The 19692-nt window shown below is 37.4% G+C and overlaps 1 protein-coding gene across 6 annotated transcripts in view; it reads left to right on the forward strand.

Moving 5' to 3' along the window:
- mis18bp1 (MIS18 binding protein 1) overlaps positions 1–19692 on the forward strand; it is a 53539-nt gene extending 33847 nt beyond the window's left edge. For all 6 annotated transcript variants that reach the window (XM_052028667.1, XM_052028639.1, XM_052028676.1 and 3 more), the window contains 7 exons: positions 464–1625; positions 4101–4282; positions 5255–5391; positions 6939–7087; positions 10328–10406; positions 10494–10548; positions 17196–19692. In XM_052028667.1, coding sequence (XP_051884627.1) covers positions 464–1625; positions 4101–4282; positions 5255–5391; positions 6939–7087; positions 10328–10406; positions 10494–10548; positions 17196–17299 — 1868 coding nt within the window. In that variant the 3' untranslated portion in view covers positions 17300–19692. The remainder of the gene's footprint in view (positions 1–463; positions 1626–4100; positions 4283–5254; positions 5392–6938; positions 7088–10327; positions 10407–10493; positions 10549–17195) is intronic.

The raw sequence follows: 19692 nt of genomic DNA on the forward strand, positions 1-19692 counted from the left end.
CATGCAAGGTCTCTTATAAGATTGTTGTATTGAAATCTTCTGCCTCAGTGGCCTCTGTGTTAATTATGACAATGATAGAACAGTAAATCAAGTTTTTACATTGAGCTGTTAAACATTCTTGCCTTACCTGGTAACTTTATTAACCTAATGGAAAACAAAGGTTGTATGTGTTGCCCTTCAATAAATTCAAAAAAAATCGTCATTTCAGTTGTGTGTTTCTGGAAGGGTAGACTACAGTGGTTTGTTGTGTTAACATACTGGGGCATCTCAATTCCAGATGTTTCAAGATTCCTCAGCAAAACCCACAAGCTAATTAGTGATGTGGAAAAATGTGCAAAAATCTAATTTCATTATTAGGGTAGATTTCTCATGGAATGCCAAAGGATAACATCCTTTACAGTAAATGTTCACCTTATTTGAATACCAGATCTACAGGTATATTTTGCCATGTGTTTTCTCATAGATCATGTTTTGAGGATGGAAAGAGATGCCAAAGGGACGAAAAGTGCAAATGAGAAGTCAAAAAAACAGCCAGTGAAATATAGCCTAAGAAAACAGTCACAGAAGTATTTGACAAGACAGGCCACCTTAAAAACAGATGGAAGTACTTCGAATACTGAAATAAAAAAAAGCAAAAAGCATAGTCACTTAAGCCCAATTGTTGTTTTGACCCCAATTCGCGATCCTTATGCATTAAGGAACAAAACAAAATCAGGTGGGGTTTTACACAATGTTCAGAAAAAGGCCCAGAAAGGAAATAACTTGGTCATTGTAAATACAGCTAATTCGCCTGAAATAGTGAATACAAGTGAGAGTGACATTTTTGAAATCAAATCTAACCATAGGTCCATGAAAACAAAACTTCAAGATACTTACAAATTTAGAAATGGAACAGTAAAATCAAGAATATCATTAAAGGACATCCAAAACAGCAAGAGTAAAAGAAGAAATGTATCTCCAGTTAAAATGACCAATTCATCTAAAATGGAGGATATAAGTGAAAAATTTGTTTTTGGAAGTCAAACTAAAGGTGGATACAAACAAGTAAGTCAAACAAAATCAATCAAAAAAACTGTCTCATTGAGTCCAACAGAAGATGAGACGTTTGAGTCTAATGAAGGTACCAACATTAGCATTAAAAGAAAATTGAGAAAAATAAATCTCAAACAGTCTGTCAATAAGCAAAACCTAGAACAAGTAAATAATCAAATTATATCAACTACGGAAAGTATTAGTGTCACAGAGTCTTGGTCTGAAGAATCGTTGGTTCAAGTAGATACAGCAGAACTAAATGATGACAACTTTGGAAGCGATGTGTCAAAGTGTCATCAACAATCTTCAAAAAGAAAACATAAAAATCAGTTAAATAGAATCCTATCATCCATTGCAAATGTTTCACAGACTGAAACAAATGAGGTAGAAGTTATTGCAAAAAGAAAACCAAAGCATTCAGCAAGATCTTCCAAAAAGACAGTACATAAAAACGCGTCAGCAGCAGATACAGGCTCAGAAATGTATACCGTGTCTGGTCAGAAAGTACAACAAAGAATATGTACATCCCTGCATCCCATTGATGATACTGAGGCAGAACTCTGGACTAAGAAAGAACTCCACTGTCTGCACAAGTAAGAACTTTATTTTCTTGTTACTTTTGTGCTCAAAGCCTTTATTGCATGTGGTTTCCAAACCAATTTACTGTTGGTAATTTATCTTAGTAAGCTGTGTTATTTAATATAAATCAAAACATCTGCAGATCCTGGGAATGTGTTTGGCAAATCCTTCTGTCCACTAAGCATGGGATTCTGGATACTGCCTCTTCCAAATAGGACTGTTACCTGTGAGAATTATTACGCATGGATGTGTTTCCAATAACCGCAGACCAGTAATGCCAATGCAAGTTGATGCTGCCTGGATTAACAATATTGAGAGCCAAACTACAATTCAAGGGGCAGACGGTTCTGCCTGATCAATGAGGAGCAGGTTTAGACAGGAAAATAATCTAGTTTGCTAACTTTTAGCAAAGAAATAGAAATCTGGCCCGATACGTGAGAAATTGCATCCTCTGGACAATATTGAAGTGGCCGAGAACAGGGCAACGTTAAGACATATTTTGAAAACACCTGCTTAAGACCTGTGGTGTTCCTGTGTCTTATACCTTTTATAGAGCTATATACCACCAGAAGTATCAGTTCATCAGTAATAGCCTGTTTGACTTTAAGGTAGCAATGCCATAGTTGCTCGGTTAAGTAATTTCTTACTATTTTCCAATTTAAAATTTGGAAATTCTCTGTATCCAATTAAGGATAGTTGTGTTTGAACAACTTCACTACTCTCAATTATTTTAGTCTTGGTTGTGTCTGCATCATGTCTGAAGATTCTATGCTGCAGAATGTTGAATCACCAGCCCTATTCTTCTCTCAACCATGTCTCTGTGAAAGCAGCAATATCATATTCCCACATGCTGATCAACACTCTAAGTTCATTGACCTCCCTGGTTAGATGTCTTCCCTTCCTTCCATGTAGCTTTATCTTTTCCTTGTCTACTCTGCATACTGGAGTAAATTAATTTCCTCCTTATTTGACTACACCTTTTCCTCAACTGTATTTCCATTCCTCTGCCGAATTGGTTTAACCTCCCCAACAGTATTAACAAAGATATTGGATCTGCCCTGGTTCTGGTACAACCAGCTTATAGAGATCCCACCTTCCCACCTTCCCCAAAAATGGTACCATTGATCCAGAAATCTAAAGTCCTCCTTCCTGCAGCATCCCTTTAGCCACATAGTCATCTAACCTATTCCTATACTAACAAGCTCGTGGCACTGTTTTGTTTTTCCATATGACAATTTTGTTCCGATCATGCTGGAACTCCTTATCAGATTCCGTCACATAACCCATCACTGTGAGCTCCCTGTATAGCCAATCTTATTTACCTTTTCTGGCAATTTTCTTGAAAATCACGAGACAGTCTACTAATATCTGCAGTAATCAGAAAGTCAGAAATTGAGACTGGAAAATAAGGTTTATTATTGTCACTTCTACTGAGGTACAGTGAAAAACTTGTCCTGCATACTGTTTGTACAGATCAATTCATTACACAGTGCATTGAGGTAGTACAGGGTAAAAATAATAACAGAATACAGAGTAAAGTGTCACAGCTACAGAGGAAGTGCGGTACAGGTAGACAATAAGGTGCAAGATCATAAGGTAGGTTGTGAGGTCATTGTATAAGGGAACCGGTCATAGTCCTCCTTAAACTGACACAATACCCCCTAGACTGGTAATAAGATTCTTTAATGCATTTAACAACATGGAATTACAGGGCCTGTTTTTCAACTCTGAAAATCTCTGAGCAATTGATTATAATTTCCAAGCTCTCCGAGGTTTCAAGCTTCAACAGAGTTCTTAACCGTGAGTCTCACTGAATTAGAACCCAGGGATTGTGGATGGTTTCTAAAAGCAGCAGAGTGATATTCAGTGATAGATAGCCACCAGCATTTGCTGTCTGTTACACTGCACATTGGTCCCTAATATCACCAATGATTAGGATGTTGAAATGACAAGCCATCAAAAGAATGACACTGCACTTTTCCACTGAGTCCTGACAGATTAACTAATGAAGCAAGAATGGTGCGAGTCAGAATAACATGCTTTTAACAGAATTCATTGATCAGATTTTCACAGTGAAGAAGAAGACATCCAGATCCAATCCCCTCTTTGTCTGGCAGCAAAGTTTTTCCCAGCAAGCACAGTTAGTTGTTACAGTAGAGGAATCTCCGTATTATTGCCTTCATTATTCAAAGGAGCAACTTCCACACATTGCTCTCAAATCTCCACACTTTTGATCTAACAGAAAAATCCAAAACAATTTTGTTTAGAAAATGCCTTGAAAAGTTGACACTTCAGAATGGGTACCTCAGATTACTGTTGGTCATCAGCAAGACACACATTACATTATATATCTCAGATGGATGCTTAATTATCTTCACTCTGATTTATTACTGCTTCACCAGCAATATGTGGAAGATGCACATTTTTTAAAAAAATCTTATTATGCATTTGTTTTATTTTGCTTGTCCATGATCTCTCTCTCCTAATAGAGCTGTTGCAGCATTGCCAAAACATAAACATGGTTTCTGGGAAGATGTTGCAGCATCTGTTGGTACACGTTCTGCTGAGGAGTGCCAACAAAAATACCTATCTGAACAACAGTCTAACTTGTGCAAAAAATCTGAAGTGAAGCAGAAGAAGAAAAAATATTCCAGTAATAAAAACAAGCAAGGTTAGAATACAAATCTTATTAAATTGTATGTAAGACCTTAAATATTTGATAATGTTGTGAAATATAATTTATTACGTATTGAAAGTGACAAGATGAATAGAAGATAATCTGACTTTTTTAAAGAAAGAGTTAGCTGATAAGTAGGAAGCTAAATTGTAGAAATTCACTTCCACTATACCTTCAACTTGTGCTTGAAATGGGAAGACATTGTGAAGGGATTTAAGGAAGGAATTACTGTGTGGGATTTCTTTATGCAGTCAAATGGAAGCAGAGACCGCAATTTCCATTCCATCCATTAAGAGGTGATCAGAGAGCCTGAAGGATTTGGGCAATCTGCCAACATGTGAAGGAGCATCTTAGTCCCTAGCATTCACCCACAGTTGCTATGCTAACCCAGATGAAACCCCTAGCCCTGCATCTCGGCACTGAGCACTTGCATCACTTGCCCGAGCTCACTTAACACCAGCCTTCCAAGATAGATGTTGCACATTGCTTTTGTTGCAAATTCTGCACTGAGCTATGTGGTGGTTAGAATAGTTTAACAGTGTTATTGCTGCAGGAGTGTTAGATGAGTGCTGAGCTCGTAAGCAGGTTCCCAGCATGTGGCAACATGGAGGGCAGGGATTCACATCAGTGCTGTAAGTAACACATCTTAATCGCACCTTTTAGCACTGATTCCACTAGTGCTTTCATTCCTGGAAATGCATCTTGATTAATAAGTGAGGTATTGTTGTATACTTGCTAGAGATCAACATGTAAATAATAAAACTAATGGGACCCAGTTTTTCTTGTCCTTGCATTTTGTCTTATTTGTATGTCTGGATCTACCTTTGGATTAACTCATTTCTGCATTGTGAACATTTGGGGACAAAATGCCTTTTTCTTCAGCCACCAACTTGTTTTCCTCCATTACTGTCTCTGACTGTCTTTATTAGTGTGCACCCAATTATTTAATAAATGTTATCTTTATAGAGGAATCCAGGAAAATTATTGCACGGACTGGAACACTGAAAAGAAAGCAGCAAGTAAGATCCTTCCTGGAACATATGCCAAAGGATGATCATGAAGACCTTTTCAATGATACAGAATTACAGCATAAAAGAATAAAGGTTTGGGGCACTCGTTTAAAAAAAAAATCTTTAAGTATTTTAAAATCTTGAAGTATTCTAACCAAATTCTTCTGAAGTCTTAATTATTGTCTACTGCTGTTTCTATTGGATTCTGATTATAATAGTAAAATGTCTTGCTGTAATTGAATATGTACCTGAAATATTGTGGACAGGATGGATGCACAAATTTACATCTGTGCATATTGTGTAGCAGGACATTTAGAAATGATTATGAATTATATTCTTCAGAAGCATAGTGCCGACAATGCTATCATGGTAAAGGGTGAGACCGTACAGGTCTCTACACCACACAACTTAAAGCCCTAGTTCAGCCATCCAAGCTATGAGATGGGCAAATACAAAGCACTAATAGCTACTTCAGTAGAGCTGCTGCCTCATGGTTCTATCAACCTGTGTTCAATCCTGATCTCCTATGCAACCTGTATGTAATTTGCATGTTCTCCCTGTATCTTTGGGATGTAGGAAGAAACTAGAGTACCTGGGTTTCCCCTGGGTGCTCCATTTTTTTCCTACTTCTCAATGACATGCAGGTTGGTAGGTTAATTGGCCACTGTGAATTGCCCCCAGTGTGTAGATGAGTGGTAGAATCTAGGAAGAGTTGATGGAAATTTAGGGAGAATAGATTACAGGGAAAATTAGTGAGTTTAGGATTGCTCTGTGAACCAACGTAGACTTGATGCAATGACCTCCTTTTATATCATAAGGAAATATGAAATTGACAGCAGCCTGAGCACCGTCAGTAAATCATTTCTGCTAAAGATGGCTTAAGCAGTTTTAATTGGAAAAGGCAATGCAGCAATCTACCAAGGATCTCCCCATAAATATGCACTTGGTTCTGTAACATTAGTAAGAAAACATTTTGTACCTCTTAATATGGAATTGGTAAAGCCGAATTATCTTTTCACTGATTGCTGTGGTTAGACATTCCCATTTATTACAGGCTTTGGTCACCAACCCCTCAGCAGTAAAATTACACTATAATCAAAGCATTTCATCTTCTGAATGCTTTTGGGTGAAAGTCCTGCTCCATATGGCAGTAGCCTTTTTGATGTTCAAATGAAAAGATATTCTGAAAGTTATGGAAATTTAAGAAGAGCTTAAATGACCTAAAATGTTCTTGTGACTCAAAATGTAGGACAAAGGCATACAATACAGTAAGTAAAATTCTATGAATATAGGCTATGTACAACTCCATCTAGAAAACAGATGTACAGTAACATTTCCAGTGTCTTTAGTACTATTAAAATGGAACTTTCAGAACTTGGCTCTTTTAAGGCCACCTTTTGCTTTCTTAGACACCTATGCCAGGATGATTCAGTCTAGATTAGCATATTATTATGTTGGGTGTTGTTATGTGCATTGGAATAAATGGCAAAATAAAAACAACAGGAAGGCAATCATTAGGATGTAAGTTATTGAATATTAAGTGAAGTCACAGCATGCAAATAAATGTTTAGATTACAAATCTGAGACTGCAAATTTAGAATTTCAGAACTTTCTTTTCCCTTTATGTAACTATACTGCAGCTTCCAAGCTTTTCGGGCAGCCAAGAAGATAGTGGTGATTTTTTCAAACTTCAGACAAATCCAACTACTCCATCTTCACTCATCTTTCCTACAGCAAAAACGCCACAGTGGAATCACATCAGTCCTCGAATGTTAGCTCCCACTGATGGGTAAGTAATCCAACAAAAATAAATTATTATTTATTACAATAATAATCGAGGATTTGCCTTCGTGTCTCTGTCCAGGAGGCTGCCTGTAAAGGCTGGTGCTGGGCAGGCTGGGACAAGCAGTGCAACTACTCAGCAGTAAGTTATGGGGCTCAGGGCTGCACCCTGGCCAGTGAAAGCAGGCCATTGTTAGAAACCAACAGCACCTTCGTGTTGGCTGACTAGCTTGATTCTACCTTCTCCCTCATCACCTCCTGTTGGATGTAATGCACCTGCTCTTTCTTTGTGGCAGCACAATTCTCTCAGCATGGAAATTTCTCAGTGATGACGATAGTGGTTGCTGGCTCTTGAGCTTGTAGCAGGAAAAGCTGTGCAGCCAGATGAAGAAAGGGGGAGACAGCATCCAACTGATGATGAGACAGACCAAAGGATCTGAGCAATCAATTAACACTTGAAGCAGGTGCTGCCAGTCCTCAACAACAGCCCACACTCACCATCCCAGCCCAGGTGCAACCCTAAGTGTTATAGGGAACTGGTACAGAAAATGAGTTGAGGCCAGCATAGATCAGCCATGATCATATTCAACGACATGGCAGGCTTGAGGGGCTGAGTGGTCTCGTTCTGCTCCTATTTTCTTGTGTCCTGAGTCCCATGTCACAGCCCTCTGTGTCTGCACCATACACCCAGCCCACATAGGCAGCCTCACCACAGCGAGCCATAGAGTGATTCATTGCTGGAGGGTTTAACAGGCAGGCGTTCTCACAAGGTTCACAGGACAACAGCATGTAGCCTGAGTAAATGTTATTTTAAAGTAACTGAAAGTATTCAAATTGCTGGACACCACCCTGCTGAATGCTGATTTTTTTTTATATAGCCTTTTGGTCCTTTGGTGCAATGGAATAAGTACTGTATTGCTAACTATAATTGGACTTTGGGATTGTTATTTTCTGATGTTCGTCTTCCTTTGTTTTTACATCTAAATAAACTTAGAAGCATAAAGCCTTTTAACTACGTGGCTGTCTGTTAATAGTAGAACATCATTATTTGATTAGTCAGAGTCAACATAGTTGTAGTAAGGAAAAATTATGTTTAGCAATTTTATTAGAGTTTATTGAAGATGCAATTAACAGGATGAATAAAGGAGAACCAGTCGGTGTAGCATATCTGAATTTCAAAAGGCATTTAATAGCGTACCCCACAAAAGGTTGTGACAAAATAAGAGCTCACAGGGTTGACGGTAACATATTACCATGGACAGAATATGTGTTAAAGGATAGAGGGGAAAAAAACAAGGTATAAAAGAATAGTTTTCAAGTTGGCAAAGAGTTCCAAGTAGTGTGCCACTTCAGTACTAAACTGCTGCTATTGACATCTACGTTATTGGGTGACGATACAAAGCCAGGAGGGAAAGTGAACTGAGAAGAGGACAGAGTCTGCTAGTGATGTAAGTTGAGCAAGTGGTGAGAAGCTAATAAACATTGGATCTTTCTCTGCTGGTTCACGAGGGACACAATAAATGTGCAGGTAGTAATCAATTGAGATGATAAATGGAATTTTGACCTTTATTATAAAGGAGTTGGAGTCCAAAAATAAAGAAATCTTGCTGATATTATACAGGCTCTAGTGAGTCCTCTGGAGTACCGTGTGCAGTTTTGGTCTCTGTACCCTAAAGATATATTTGCTTTTGAGTCAGTTCACCAAATTAATTATAGGAATGTGGAGGTTACCCTAAGAAAAGAATGTTTGGCTGGGAAAGTTTGCAAGGGAGAGTTTGGCCTATATAGGAAGGATGTGGAGGCTTTGCAGAGGGTGCAGAAGAGGTTCATCAAGATGTTGCTTGGATTAGAGTGTATTAACTATAGGGAGAGGTTGGACAAACTTAGATTGTTTTCTCTGGAGCATCGGAGGCTGCGGGGCAATCTGCTAGAACTATATAAAGTTATGAGAATCCTAGGGTAGATGGTCTTTTTCCCAGGGTGGAAATGTTAAATACTAGCAAGCATAGATTTAACGTGGAAGGGGGAAAATTTAAAGGAGATTTGCGAGGCAAGTTATTTTACACAGAGAATGGTAGGTGCCAGGGGAAGTGGTGAAAGCAGGTATGATAGCAACTTTTAAGAGTCATTTAGACCGACACATGAACAGACTGGGGATAAAGGGATACAGACCATGTGCAAGTATATGTGCAGTTTAACTTGGCATTATGGTCAGCACAGACATTTTGGGCCAAAGGGCCTCTTCCTGTGCTGTACTTTCCTATCTTCATGGGAGTTTATAAAACAAGAGATAATCAGATTAAGACATACAAGATTCTGAGAGGGACTGATGGGTCAGATGTCTATTTGCTGATTCTTTTAATTGGAGAACCTAAAATTAGCAGGCATTGTCTCAGAAATTAACCATTTAAAATGGAGATTTCTAAAAGGTTTTTTATCTCAGCCTTGGGACCATGGATTCTCAGCCATTGATCTTATTTGTGATCGATAATATCGATAACGCTAAGGGAACCATAATATTGAATAGCAGAATGAGCTCAGAGCTGTGTGGTCTTTTCACTACATTTGCAAGAGCTTAGAAGAATGAGAGGGAATATCATTGAAACATGACTGGACTGGATGGACTAAATTCAGAAAGGATATTCCCTGTGCTGGGGATATCCAGAACTTGAGGTTGCAGTCTATAGGTATGAAGGACTTTAATTTCTTCAGCCAGAGAGGTGAACTTGTTGAAATCTCAACCACTAAAGACAATTGAGGCCAAATATATTCAATAAGGTGTCAGATGTAGTTCTAATGGCTAAACAGATCAGAGGATATGGGGAGAAAACAGTTAACAAGTTAGTGAAGTTAGATGATCATTGAATGGCAGAGCTAGCTCAAAGTGGCAAATGATATAACCCTACTCCTTTTGCCATGTTTCTACATTAATTTCTTATTTTCTTAATGTTCTAATCTTTTTAACCAGTACCAGCCATTTTTTTTCTTTTCTCCTCCAGTTTTATCATCTCTGACATACAATATTTCATATGCAGGTTTTAACATGAGTTCATTTACTTGGCATTGCTATTTTATAACCAAAAGATCAAGAAATAGTCATGGAAAATGTGAAAGATTCATATTCTATAGGTTAGTTTTTCAACATTTTGAATAATGAACTGCGGTATCACTGGAGTGTCTTCAAAAGTGCACATTTTAAAAGTGTTATTTCTACCATATTTGGAATAACCTTTATTATCTGTTGCAGTGCAAGTAATGACAAATATGTCTTTCAATTACAAAAAAAATCCAAGATGAAGAATTGGTCCAAAGTCAAGAAGAAATCGGTAGGAAACAAGTAACTAAATTTTTCACAATAATGACTAAGATGCTTAATAGCTTTGGAACTCAATTTCTGACTATTCCTATTTCAGAAACAAACATTTTTAATGACACCGTACAGATTTAAATCATCACATTTAACAGAAGGTAAGAACACTGCACTTTTAAAGATTTTATCATTTCAATTTTTTCCCCACATGTGAGTAAACTAAATGTAAAGGCAAATTTTGTCTTTGGACCAGGAAGTGGTTTTGAATTGTCTACAGAATAGGAAAATGACAGCAAGGCCAATATTGACGACTTGCTGTCTGAATAAAGTAGCTAGTTCAACTACTTCAAGGGGTAATCAAGAGTGAAACATTTTGCTGTGGATCTGAAATTGTAATTAGACCAAACTGATTAAAACAATGTTTTTAAGTAAGAGCAGAAGAGCACCGGCTAAAATTCCCTTTGTAAACCAGATGTTTTTTATAGGACAATCAAATTGCTAATTATAATTACTACTAATAACAGCTCTTTCATCCCAGGCTTATGAAAAGTAAACTTGAGGCTAATTCCTGCTGTAACATGGGTTCTTAAAAATTCAGATTTTGAGATTAGTAGTCTAGATCTCTGAATATTAGTCCTGCAATCGCTATGTCACTGTGCCCAGTCTTTTTGGGTTTGGAGGGCCATTTCAGGTTAGAAGACCTTGGGCCTAGACTTCAGTCAGCACCTCCATGCATCTGATGCATGGAGGCAGCTGGCCATGCAAATGATGCCAAGCAGTGAACCACACGTGTTCAATGTCACTTGAACAAAATTTTCTTTGCATATAACCCTTGTGAGAACACTACAAACAAACTTAGAGAATTGAGGCCCACTTTGTGTTAAAGAGCTGTACCTCACCTGGCCTCTGATAGAGTATCCATCCATCTTCCTCTAGGTGGGTATTGCCTTTCCCCTCCAATTCGCCATCATTACCTACTACACCAACCCATCACCAAAAATAACTTAGTAATAGCACCTACAAGACTATTGGTATCAGTCAGAAATACATGGTGAATTTAGTAAACTTGGAAAATTTAAAACCAAGGGACATGCATCATAAAAATAATTTTCTCTCTTTTTAATATTTTTTAAAACATTGTATTTTTGCCTATTTTCTTATGCTCTGTGATTTACTGAAGTCTAGCTGTAACATCATATTTTTAATTGCTATTGAAATCTGCCTGGAATTGGATGGCTTGATAAGGAGGGCAACCTCCATGCTAGCATTCAGACATAGTCAAGTATTTTGCTATTGAAATCTGCTTGGAATTGGAGGGCTTGATAAGGAGGGCAACCTCCATGCTAGCATTCAGACATAGTCAAGTAATACTGGATATATGATAATATGATAAAATGGGATACCAAAATTGTCTAACTCTTGTTGCATAGACCAAAAGTTGCATGAAAAAGGAAAGTCTGATTTCACTCTAATGGATCTAGTTAGATCTTACTCTGCTTTCAATGTTCTTTTCCAACGTCACTGTCATTTTCCAAATCTAATCTAGATTTGTGTGCAAATTGCAGCCAAGCTTCTGCATTCTACCGGCTGTTCTTCACCTAGGATTATCGTTTTGAACAAACTATCCAATTATAGGTCTTGGTCAGCAGCTATTGTCATCCTCCTTTGTGCATATACTTTAAAGTAGTTTTAAAGTTCATGAGCTTTCACACAAGTAAAGGCCTTGAAGAACTTCACATCTGCAGGATATTTCTCCAAAACAATATATTTATAAATGCATTCAAAGACTGAGGAAAATGTATCTTTTAAATGCTGTCTAGAGGAAATAGAAAAATTTGAAGACATCAAACCCAGTTGAGAATTAATTAAATATATGCCTTATCGGTGGATCTCCACTGATATTGCATATGGTAAGTTAGAGAATAAATAGAAATGCGTCAATGAATTGTAAGAATGAAATTTGGGTGGAAAGGGCTATTATTGGACGTAGGTTAGATTAATCTTTTAAAACTGTTTTAGTTTTTTAAAAACACTTATAACAATACTTATGGTAAAGGGGGATATAAATTATCTCTGACTTCGTGTTGCTGATGGTTTCATTTCTATTCACATAGCTATTTCTTTTCTGTCTTGTATCTTTTTTAAGTGAATTCAAGCAGCAATTAAATAAGAAAAATCAAAACGCAAAAAACTGTAGATGCTGGAAATTTGAAGTAAAAACAGAAATTGCTAGAAATACTCAGCAGGTCGGGCAGCATCTGCGGAAAGAGAAACAGATAATGTTTTTGGTTAATGACACCAGGAGAATTTAGAAAACAGTTTGAACTTTGCAGAAAAGTGGGAGAGGTGGAGAGAAACAAAGGGAAATCTGAGAGTTTTCCCATTAATTTCTGTTTATTTCAGATTTTTTAAATTATTTTTGGATTCCTCTGACATTGCTGACAAACCAGCAGTTATCACCCCCTCCCCATTGCCCTTCAGAAAGTGATGGTGAGCTGCTTTCTTGACTGTTGCCATCTTTCAGTGCTGTTGAGTAGGGAGTTCCAGGATATCTACCCAGTGACGAGAAAGGATTTGCAATATATTTCTAAGTAAGGGTGATGTATGAATTGGAGGGGAACCTGCCAGCAGTGGTGTTCCCATGCCATTTGTTGCTCTTGACCTTGCGGTTGAGATCGTGGGTTTGGGAGGGTAGCCTGGGTGGAGTAACTGCAGTACATTTTGTAAACAGTACCCACTGCAGCTACTGTGTGCCAGTGGTGGAGGAAATGAGTGCTTAGGGTTGCTTGGTGAGATGCCATTTAATCAGGGACTGTTTTGTTGTAGATGCTGTCCAACTTCTTGAGAGTTGGCACTGCACTTATCCAGGCAAGTGGAGAGTATTCCATCATGCCCCTTCCCTTGTGCCTTTCCATTTTGTGTTCTGATAGCTTCACCAGGTTTTTCTCTCCTCTATACAAATTAGTAGTCGTTATCAAGTTTCAGTATTGCCTCCCGGTCAACACAGATCTGTGTCATCCATCTTGGCTACACCTTATCACAGAGGTTCCCTTTGACTTCTCCATCCTTCTACCTTTTTGTCCATTTATACATACATGTTTTTCCAATTTTTCCTAGTTCTTAAGAAAGTTCAAGAAAGTTAACTCACTTTCCCCACAAATGCTGCCTATCCTGCTGTGAATATGTTAATAATTGAAGCTTTTTCTATTATTAAAAATTGTTTGGAAAATATCGTCTGAAAGTAGACTAATTGTAGGAAGCAGAAAAGTATACCATAATTTTATAAGGACAACTAAATTTAAATCTGCAGGAAAATGATGCAGTTTTCTAAATATTTAAATGTGGCTTTTGAGGAGTTTCTATGACTAGTACTGGTCTGTACAGCTGAGGCACTCATTCATTTGATGTAGAGAATATGTTAATGAACCTTTGGAGAAAGACAAAAAACTTACATTTTATTTGAAAAGTAGTAACACAGTCGAAGGTTTATAAATGGAATGAAGTTAAGGCAGGTCTTGGAGCTAAGGAGTAAAATAGGATTTTATCAGGAAAGTAAAGGAATGAAGTTCACGTGAACAAAAGCCAGCAAAGAAGGGCTAGTTGTCTTAGACTGAGAAGGGAAGAATGGAGACAACAGTGGCCTGGTGAGGCAAAGGGATTAGACATGAAAGGAGAATGACACTTGGAACTGGAAATAAGAAAAATTAAAGACAGGCTGAGAGGTAGAGTAGGCAGATGGCAGGAGTGAGAAAATGCAGCAGCACTACCAACTTGTAGGATGAGATTAATAATTGAACACTATTTTTCCATTGTAAAAGGTAATGTTCCAAACCATGATATTTTCACCATCATCTTCAAAATGCTGAATACTAAACAAATTTCCTTTAAGAAATTCAATGTTAATGGTAAATATTATTTGTATATTTGATGTCCTTTAAGCTATTGTAATTGTACAAAAACATTTCAATATTTTGCAAGTATAAAGCAGTAGGCGGAATCCTGCTGGTCTGGTTTTTCACCAGAACTGCCGCCCTAGATCCCTTCAGGAGACAGAGGGTCTAACTCGCTGGCACTCCATCCAAGAAGTCAGCAGCGACAGGGTGTCTGGCAATGCAGTGAAGAACACAGGAATTTCACATCCAGCACAGATGAGGGGAGAATTTGGCATTTAAAGAAAATATTTTTAAATATTTAAATTAATAAGCATATTAAAATTACTTAACACAGAAATTATTTAAATCATTTAAGTAGAGGCATTTTTGTTTTAAACAATGTGACTTGCCTTTCTATTTGCCTCCTAACTTTTTGCTCAACAATCCAAATGAAATCCATGGACTCTCAGATCTTGCAGTAGGTCTGATATGATGCAGGAACCAAGAGGTGAATTCCTCGCACAATGCTGGAGGTACCCAGCAGAGCTGGAGTTGAGCAGCTAAATAAACTGATAGATCCTGAAAGCTGGATCTATCACAAAGTCCCAGATTAATGATTCAGAACATTTGTGATGAGGTCCAGCACTTTGCTTAAATGACTATACATTTATTCCAGTCAGATGCACCAGAATAATTTAGAAACATAGAAACTACCTAGAGCACAATCAGGCCCTTCGGCCCACAAAGCTGTGCTGAACAAGCCGTGGTTTGCATGATGAGGCTCATTGAAATATTCCTAAAAATGAACTTCCTTCCTCAGTATCAAGTAGTCTTAATAGCCAAGGTCAGGCTGAGAATGTGTTCAACACATAAACATTTCAATGCAGCTTCCTATGCGGGCAACGCCCAAAGTATGGTCAGTAGCTGAATTCAGCCAGTGACAGCTGAAGCACCTTCAATGTTCTGTGCAAGAGCACAAGGGAATAAGTGCAGTAGAATAAGCACTACCACTGTGACCCTGTTACTGCAGAGATCAGAGGAAGAGAGAGAATTGTGTGTTGGTGAAAATTGGAACAAGTATCTTCAGGAACAGGAACTAAGATGAAGAGAAATTACTGGGATGGTGAGAAGGTTCTTCACTCAAACAATGGAAAACCTTTGGGATTCTCCACCACAGAAGGCTATCAAGGCCAAGTTGCTAACTATATTTAAGTAGATAGATTTGTTTACACAAAAGACATCAAGGGATATGGGAAGAGAGCAAGAATATGGCATTGATAGAAGATCAGCCATGATCCTATTCAATGGTGGAGCAGCCTTGCAGGACCAAATGATCAACTCTTGTTCTTAATCTTCTTGTTGTATGATGCAAAGGAGGCGATCACACAGGAAGAGATTGTAGGGAAGGTTGACAGATGACACCCTATGATGAGCATTGTTAATGCAACAGTTTTTTCATAGACAGAAATTTGTGTGGTGGGATTGGTCAGATGACTGGATAGTTGAGGATGGGGATTTTTGAGCAGATTATGCTGATATTATTTGGGATCTTGCCAGCAACATGTGCGAAATCATGCAATAAATAATGATGGCAAGATACAGAAGATGCCTACCTAGAGATGGATGAGGACCTCAGACTCTCCTGCAGCAGTTCTGATGGAGTGGAGACTTTGTATACATGTTTTGCACAAGTGATATTGAAGTAACTTGTACATTGGTTGACATCACTGAATGTACCAAACATCAAGTGCAACATTGAAAACCAGAAAAGGTCTGCAATACTCATAAGGTCAGCAGCACCTGTAAGAAATCATTGATCCTTCTTGTTACGGACTAGGTTACTATTGGTGAATGTCCCTTTAAGATAGAGCATAGTGGTGTGTGTGTGTGTTGGCGCTGGTTACGACAACAGAAGATAAAGGACGTAATGACGTTTTTGAAGCAGTCAGTCAGAAGAGAGAGAGAGAGACACCAGCCTGCTAGTTTCTCTATCGATGGATGAGAAACAATAACTGTGCCTGTCACTACAATCCACGTATGGATTTTAGGAATAATCCGGTGGAGTCCACTTTATCATTAACCTGTAGAGGGAAACAGGTATTTGTGTGGATGGCCACATCTCGGAATGCTTTTCAGGGTGAGGCAGATGCTTCGGAACAAAGCATTGGAGTTCACTTTGTTGTTGACCTGTAGAAGGAACACAGGTATTTGTGTGGACGGCCGTGGTTGAGTAGACACTGAGGTGTCATTTGGGTTACAAAGTGGAACATTTGGATTTCGTAATTACTCTCCGTTTGTCTTCAGTCAACAGTGGTTGTTGAAGAAGCCTTTGCTCACATTTTACCTTATGGCTTGCTGAACTGAACTTAAGAACCATTCCTGGGACGTGGAGTTTGGGAATTTGCCACACACACTGAGTTTTAGTTTTTGGGGTTAATGTTTAAGATTTTAACATATTTACTTGTAACATTCTAACATTTTTTACTTTTATTTTCTTATTATTCATAAGTAGCTATTAATAAAGTAGTTTAAACACTTATACATGACTCAGAGTGTTTCTTTGTTGCTGGTTCGTAACATTCTTCAGAACATTATTTAATATCAGTGCGTATTAATATGCTGTGCATACCAGCAATGATATCGGTCTACATCTTCTGCTCTAATATGAAAATGGCGCTCCAAGCCCTAAAGTTTGGCAATCCTGGTCCAAATGTTTGTTGGCTTACTGGCTTTATTTAGAATATGTTATGATTCATCCAATCTTATAGTAAATCAGGAATCTTATCCCTAATAGAATGAAAGGACAGAAATAACAACCAGTGTATTGCTTGAAGTGCTAACTAATCTAATAATGAAAATGTGCACCAGCCTACACATCTAATTCTCTGCCAATTTGCAGTGATATATTTAACTAAAGGCTTTGTATTTTTCAGGCCCACAGAAGTCCAAAATAACTCAGCTATTCCAGGATAGAAAAAACCTTCAATCAGACGATGACAAAGAGGATGAAGATTATTACTTTTCAAACTCTGAATAGATTTTAATTTGTAATAAAGTTAAAATACCTGAATTCAGAGTACCTAGTTTGTTGATAAGGACTCTGAAATGTAGTTATATATGGATACTGGAATTTGATTTGTTGTTGCTCTTGTTGATGGTTTTTAAATAGTGAAAATGTATATAAAATGTATGAAAATTCAATCAGCAAATTTTAATTGTTTTGTATCAAGTTTAAGCTATAAACGAAGTATGATATCATCGCCAACATAACAGTTGTTCCTAAGCTTGTACTTAGTTTCTGATTTATCTATCTTGATTGCTTTTAATTTGTTTGCTTCAATGTTCCATTAATGTGCTAACCATTGGGATTCCTCTAGTTTAATTAGAATTTGTGGCCTGACTCTTGTAATATATTATGTGATGAACTGTTACTGCAGCGTTGGGGCTTAACTTGTTATATTTACAGAGGAGGTGTTTGCTTTGGGCAAGATTAATAACACGATTCTACACCTACAGCCTTTGTAATCTGTTAATATTTCTTGAGTGTGAATAGGAGAATATTCCAGGTCCTGTACTCCTGGTGGTTCTCCAGTGACTTAATATGAGTGTGCTGAAAATATGTAGCATGTAGTTGATAGTGGAGTATCACATAGCACTCTGCCCCCGTGGAATACATATTCTGATGGTGTATGCTGTTCCATTCACTCAGGCAATCGTTATTGATTTTTTTTTAGTTAAGAACAAAGAAACATACTATAGGAACAGGCTTCAGTATTTCTCCCACAATAAAGAAATGCAGATAGTTGAATGGAGGGACATATCTTCTCAAAGTTTTGTTTTTGTTTCATTCATCATGCAAAACAAACCTAAGGTTAGTTATTTTAAATTGTTTTCATTTTTTTTATTCATGACTTGATACTCATAGATTTAATGGAGGAAGCTAATTGAGAGGGAGGTTACTCATGAAAATATAACCCTTGTTTTTTTTCTTCAAATTAAGTTGAAACAAATGGTTATTAATTTACTGTTTGGCTTCTTTTTAAAAAAAACTTAAGGAAATTGCATTACACAAAACATGTGTGCCGCACCCACAATAGATTATCCTAGTTGTATGTCTTCACTGTGTACAATATTGAGAGAAACACTTATCCTTCCATTTACTGAATGTTACTGTCACTGGAAGGCTCCAAGCAGATACTAAGCAACAATTTGCAATTACAATAATTGCTCTAAAGCATGTTGAGCCTCTCTCTGTTAGAAATACTATATAGCATAACTGCACATGGAAAATGCAAATAGATAACAAATCTTGAACAAATTATACTATTAAGACTAACAACATAAGGATATTCTGGTCATGGTCCTGATGTCAATTCACATTAAACCAGTTAAAATTGGTCTTAAGGCCTATTATTTTAATGTTTACTATTCCACGGAAGCCCAAAATTTAGCCAACATATTTACAGTATAAATAGTCTTTAAGTTTGCACAGCAATAGCAAATGCACATCACTTTAACTATTGTACATAAATTTCTTACATATAAGGCACCCTGAATTCAGCAAAACTAAGCCTCCTACATCGATAATCCTTGTAGAATCTTTGGGCAAATCACTAACTTTGACAGTAAAAACTTGTTAGGAGTTATAGAAGGGAGTTGAATGGACATCTGTTTATTGGGATGGAAGATCATCGAAAGGGAAGTACTACGTCAATTTTCCCCTCAGGTAAAAGGGGTAAAAACTAAATAGTTTTTAATGTAGGGATCAACAGAGGGAACCAGTTATGATTAATGAATCCATCTTGGGCTCTGCATGATTCAGAATCAGGAATAAAAATACTTTATTTTTACTTGTTTCTGAGTTGTATAGATTTCAGAAGGAGGCAATGGCTGCCCTGAATTACAAATGATGGACTAGGAACCTTTGCTTAAATATATCAGGTAAGGTACCTGGTTGTAGGTTTTCTTCTGCAAGCTGTTTTTAAATATTTTTATATTTGCCAATTATTTCCAGAATTGACGTATAGAGAAAATTGGTCTAAGCAAATATACACCCTTACCCTATCAAACAAAATGTGAAATCAGCATTTCATTCACTTAGTGACTGAAGAGGAAAATACTTTGACCTAAAAGTTGTTCTATAACAAAAATGGTAGTTTGACTCTGTCTTTTAATTTTGACATAGAAATAAAAACTACTTTTGGGTACTCATCTTTGTCAGCTCATCCTAAAAATCTTGGTTTATCTTTGAATGAGATTCTTGAATTTGAGGAAAGGAACAATTACAGTCCAGGAGCCTATTTATAAAGTGAACTTCCTTTAAAGAGTACATAGGAATCCTACTAGCTTTTCAGTCTCTCGTAAGTACCATGCTTGTAAGTAGTTTCTCTGTATCTTTGTGTATTTCTGCAAATAAATGTAGAATAAGAA

The sequence above is a fragment of the Pristis pectinata genome, chromosome 1 (genome assembly GCF_009764475.1).
Source record: "Pristis pectinata isolate sPriPec2 chromosome 1, sPriPec2.1.pri, whole genome shotgun sequence".
NCBI lineage: Eukaryota > Metazoa > Chordata > Chondrichthyes > Rhinopristiformes > Pristidae > Pristis > Pristis pectinata.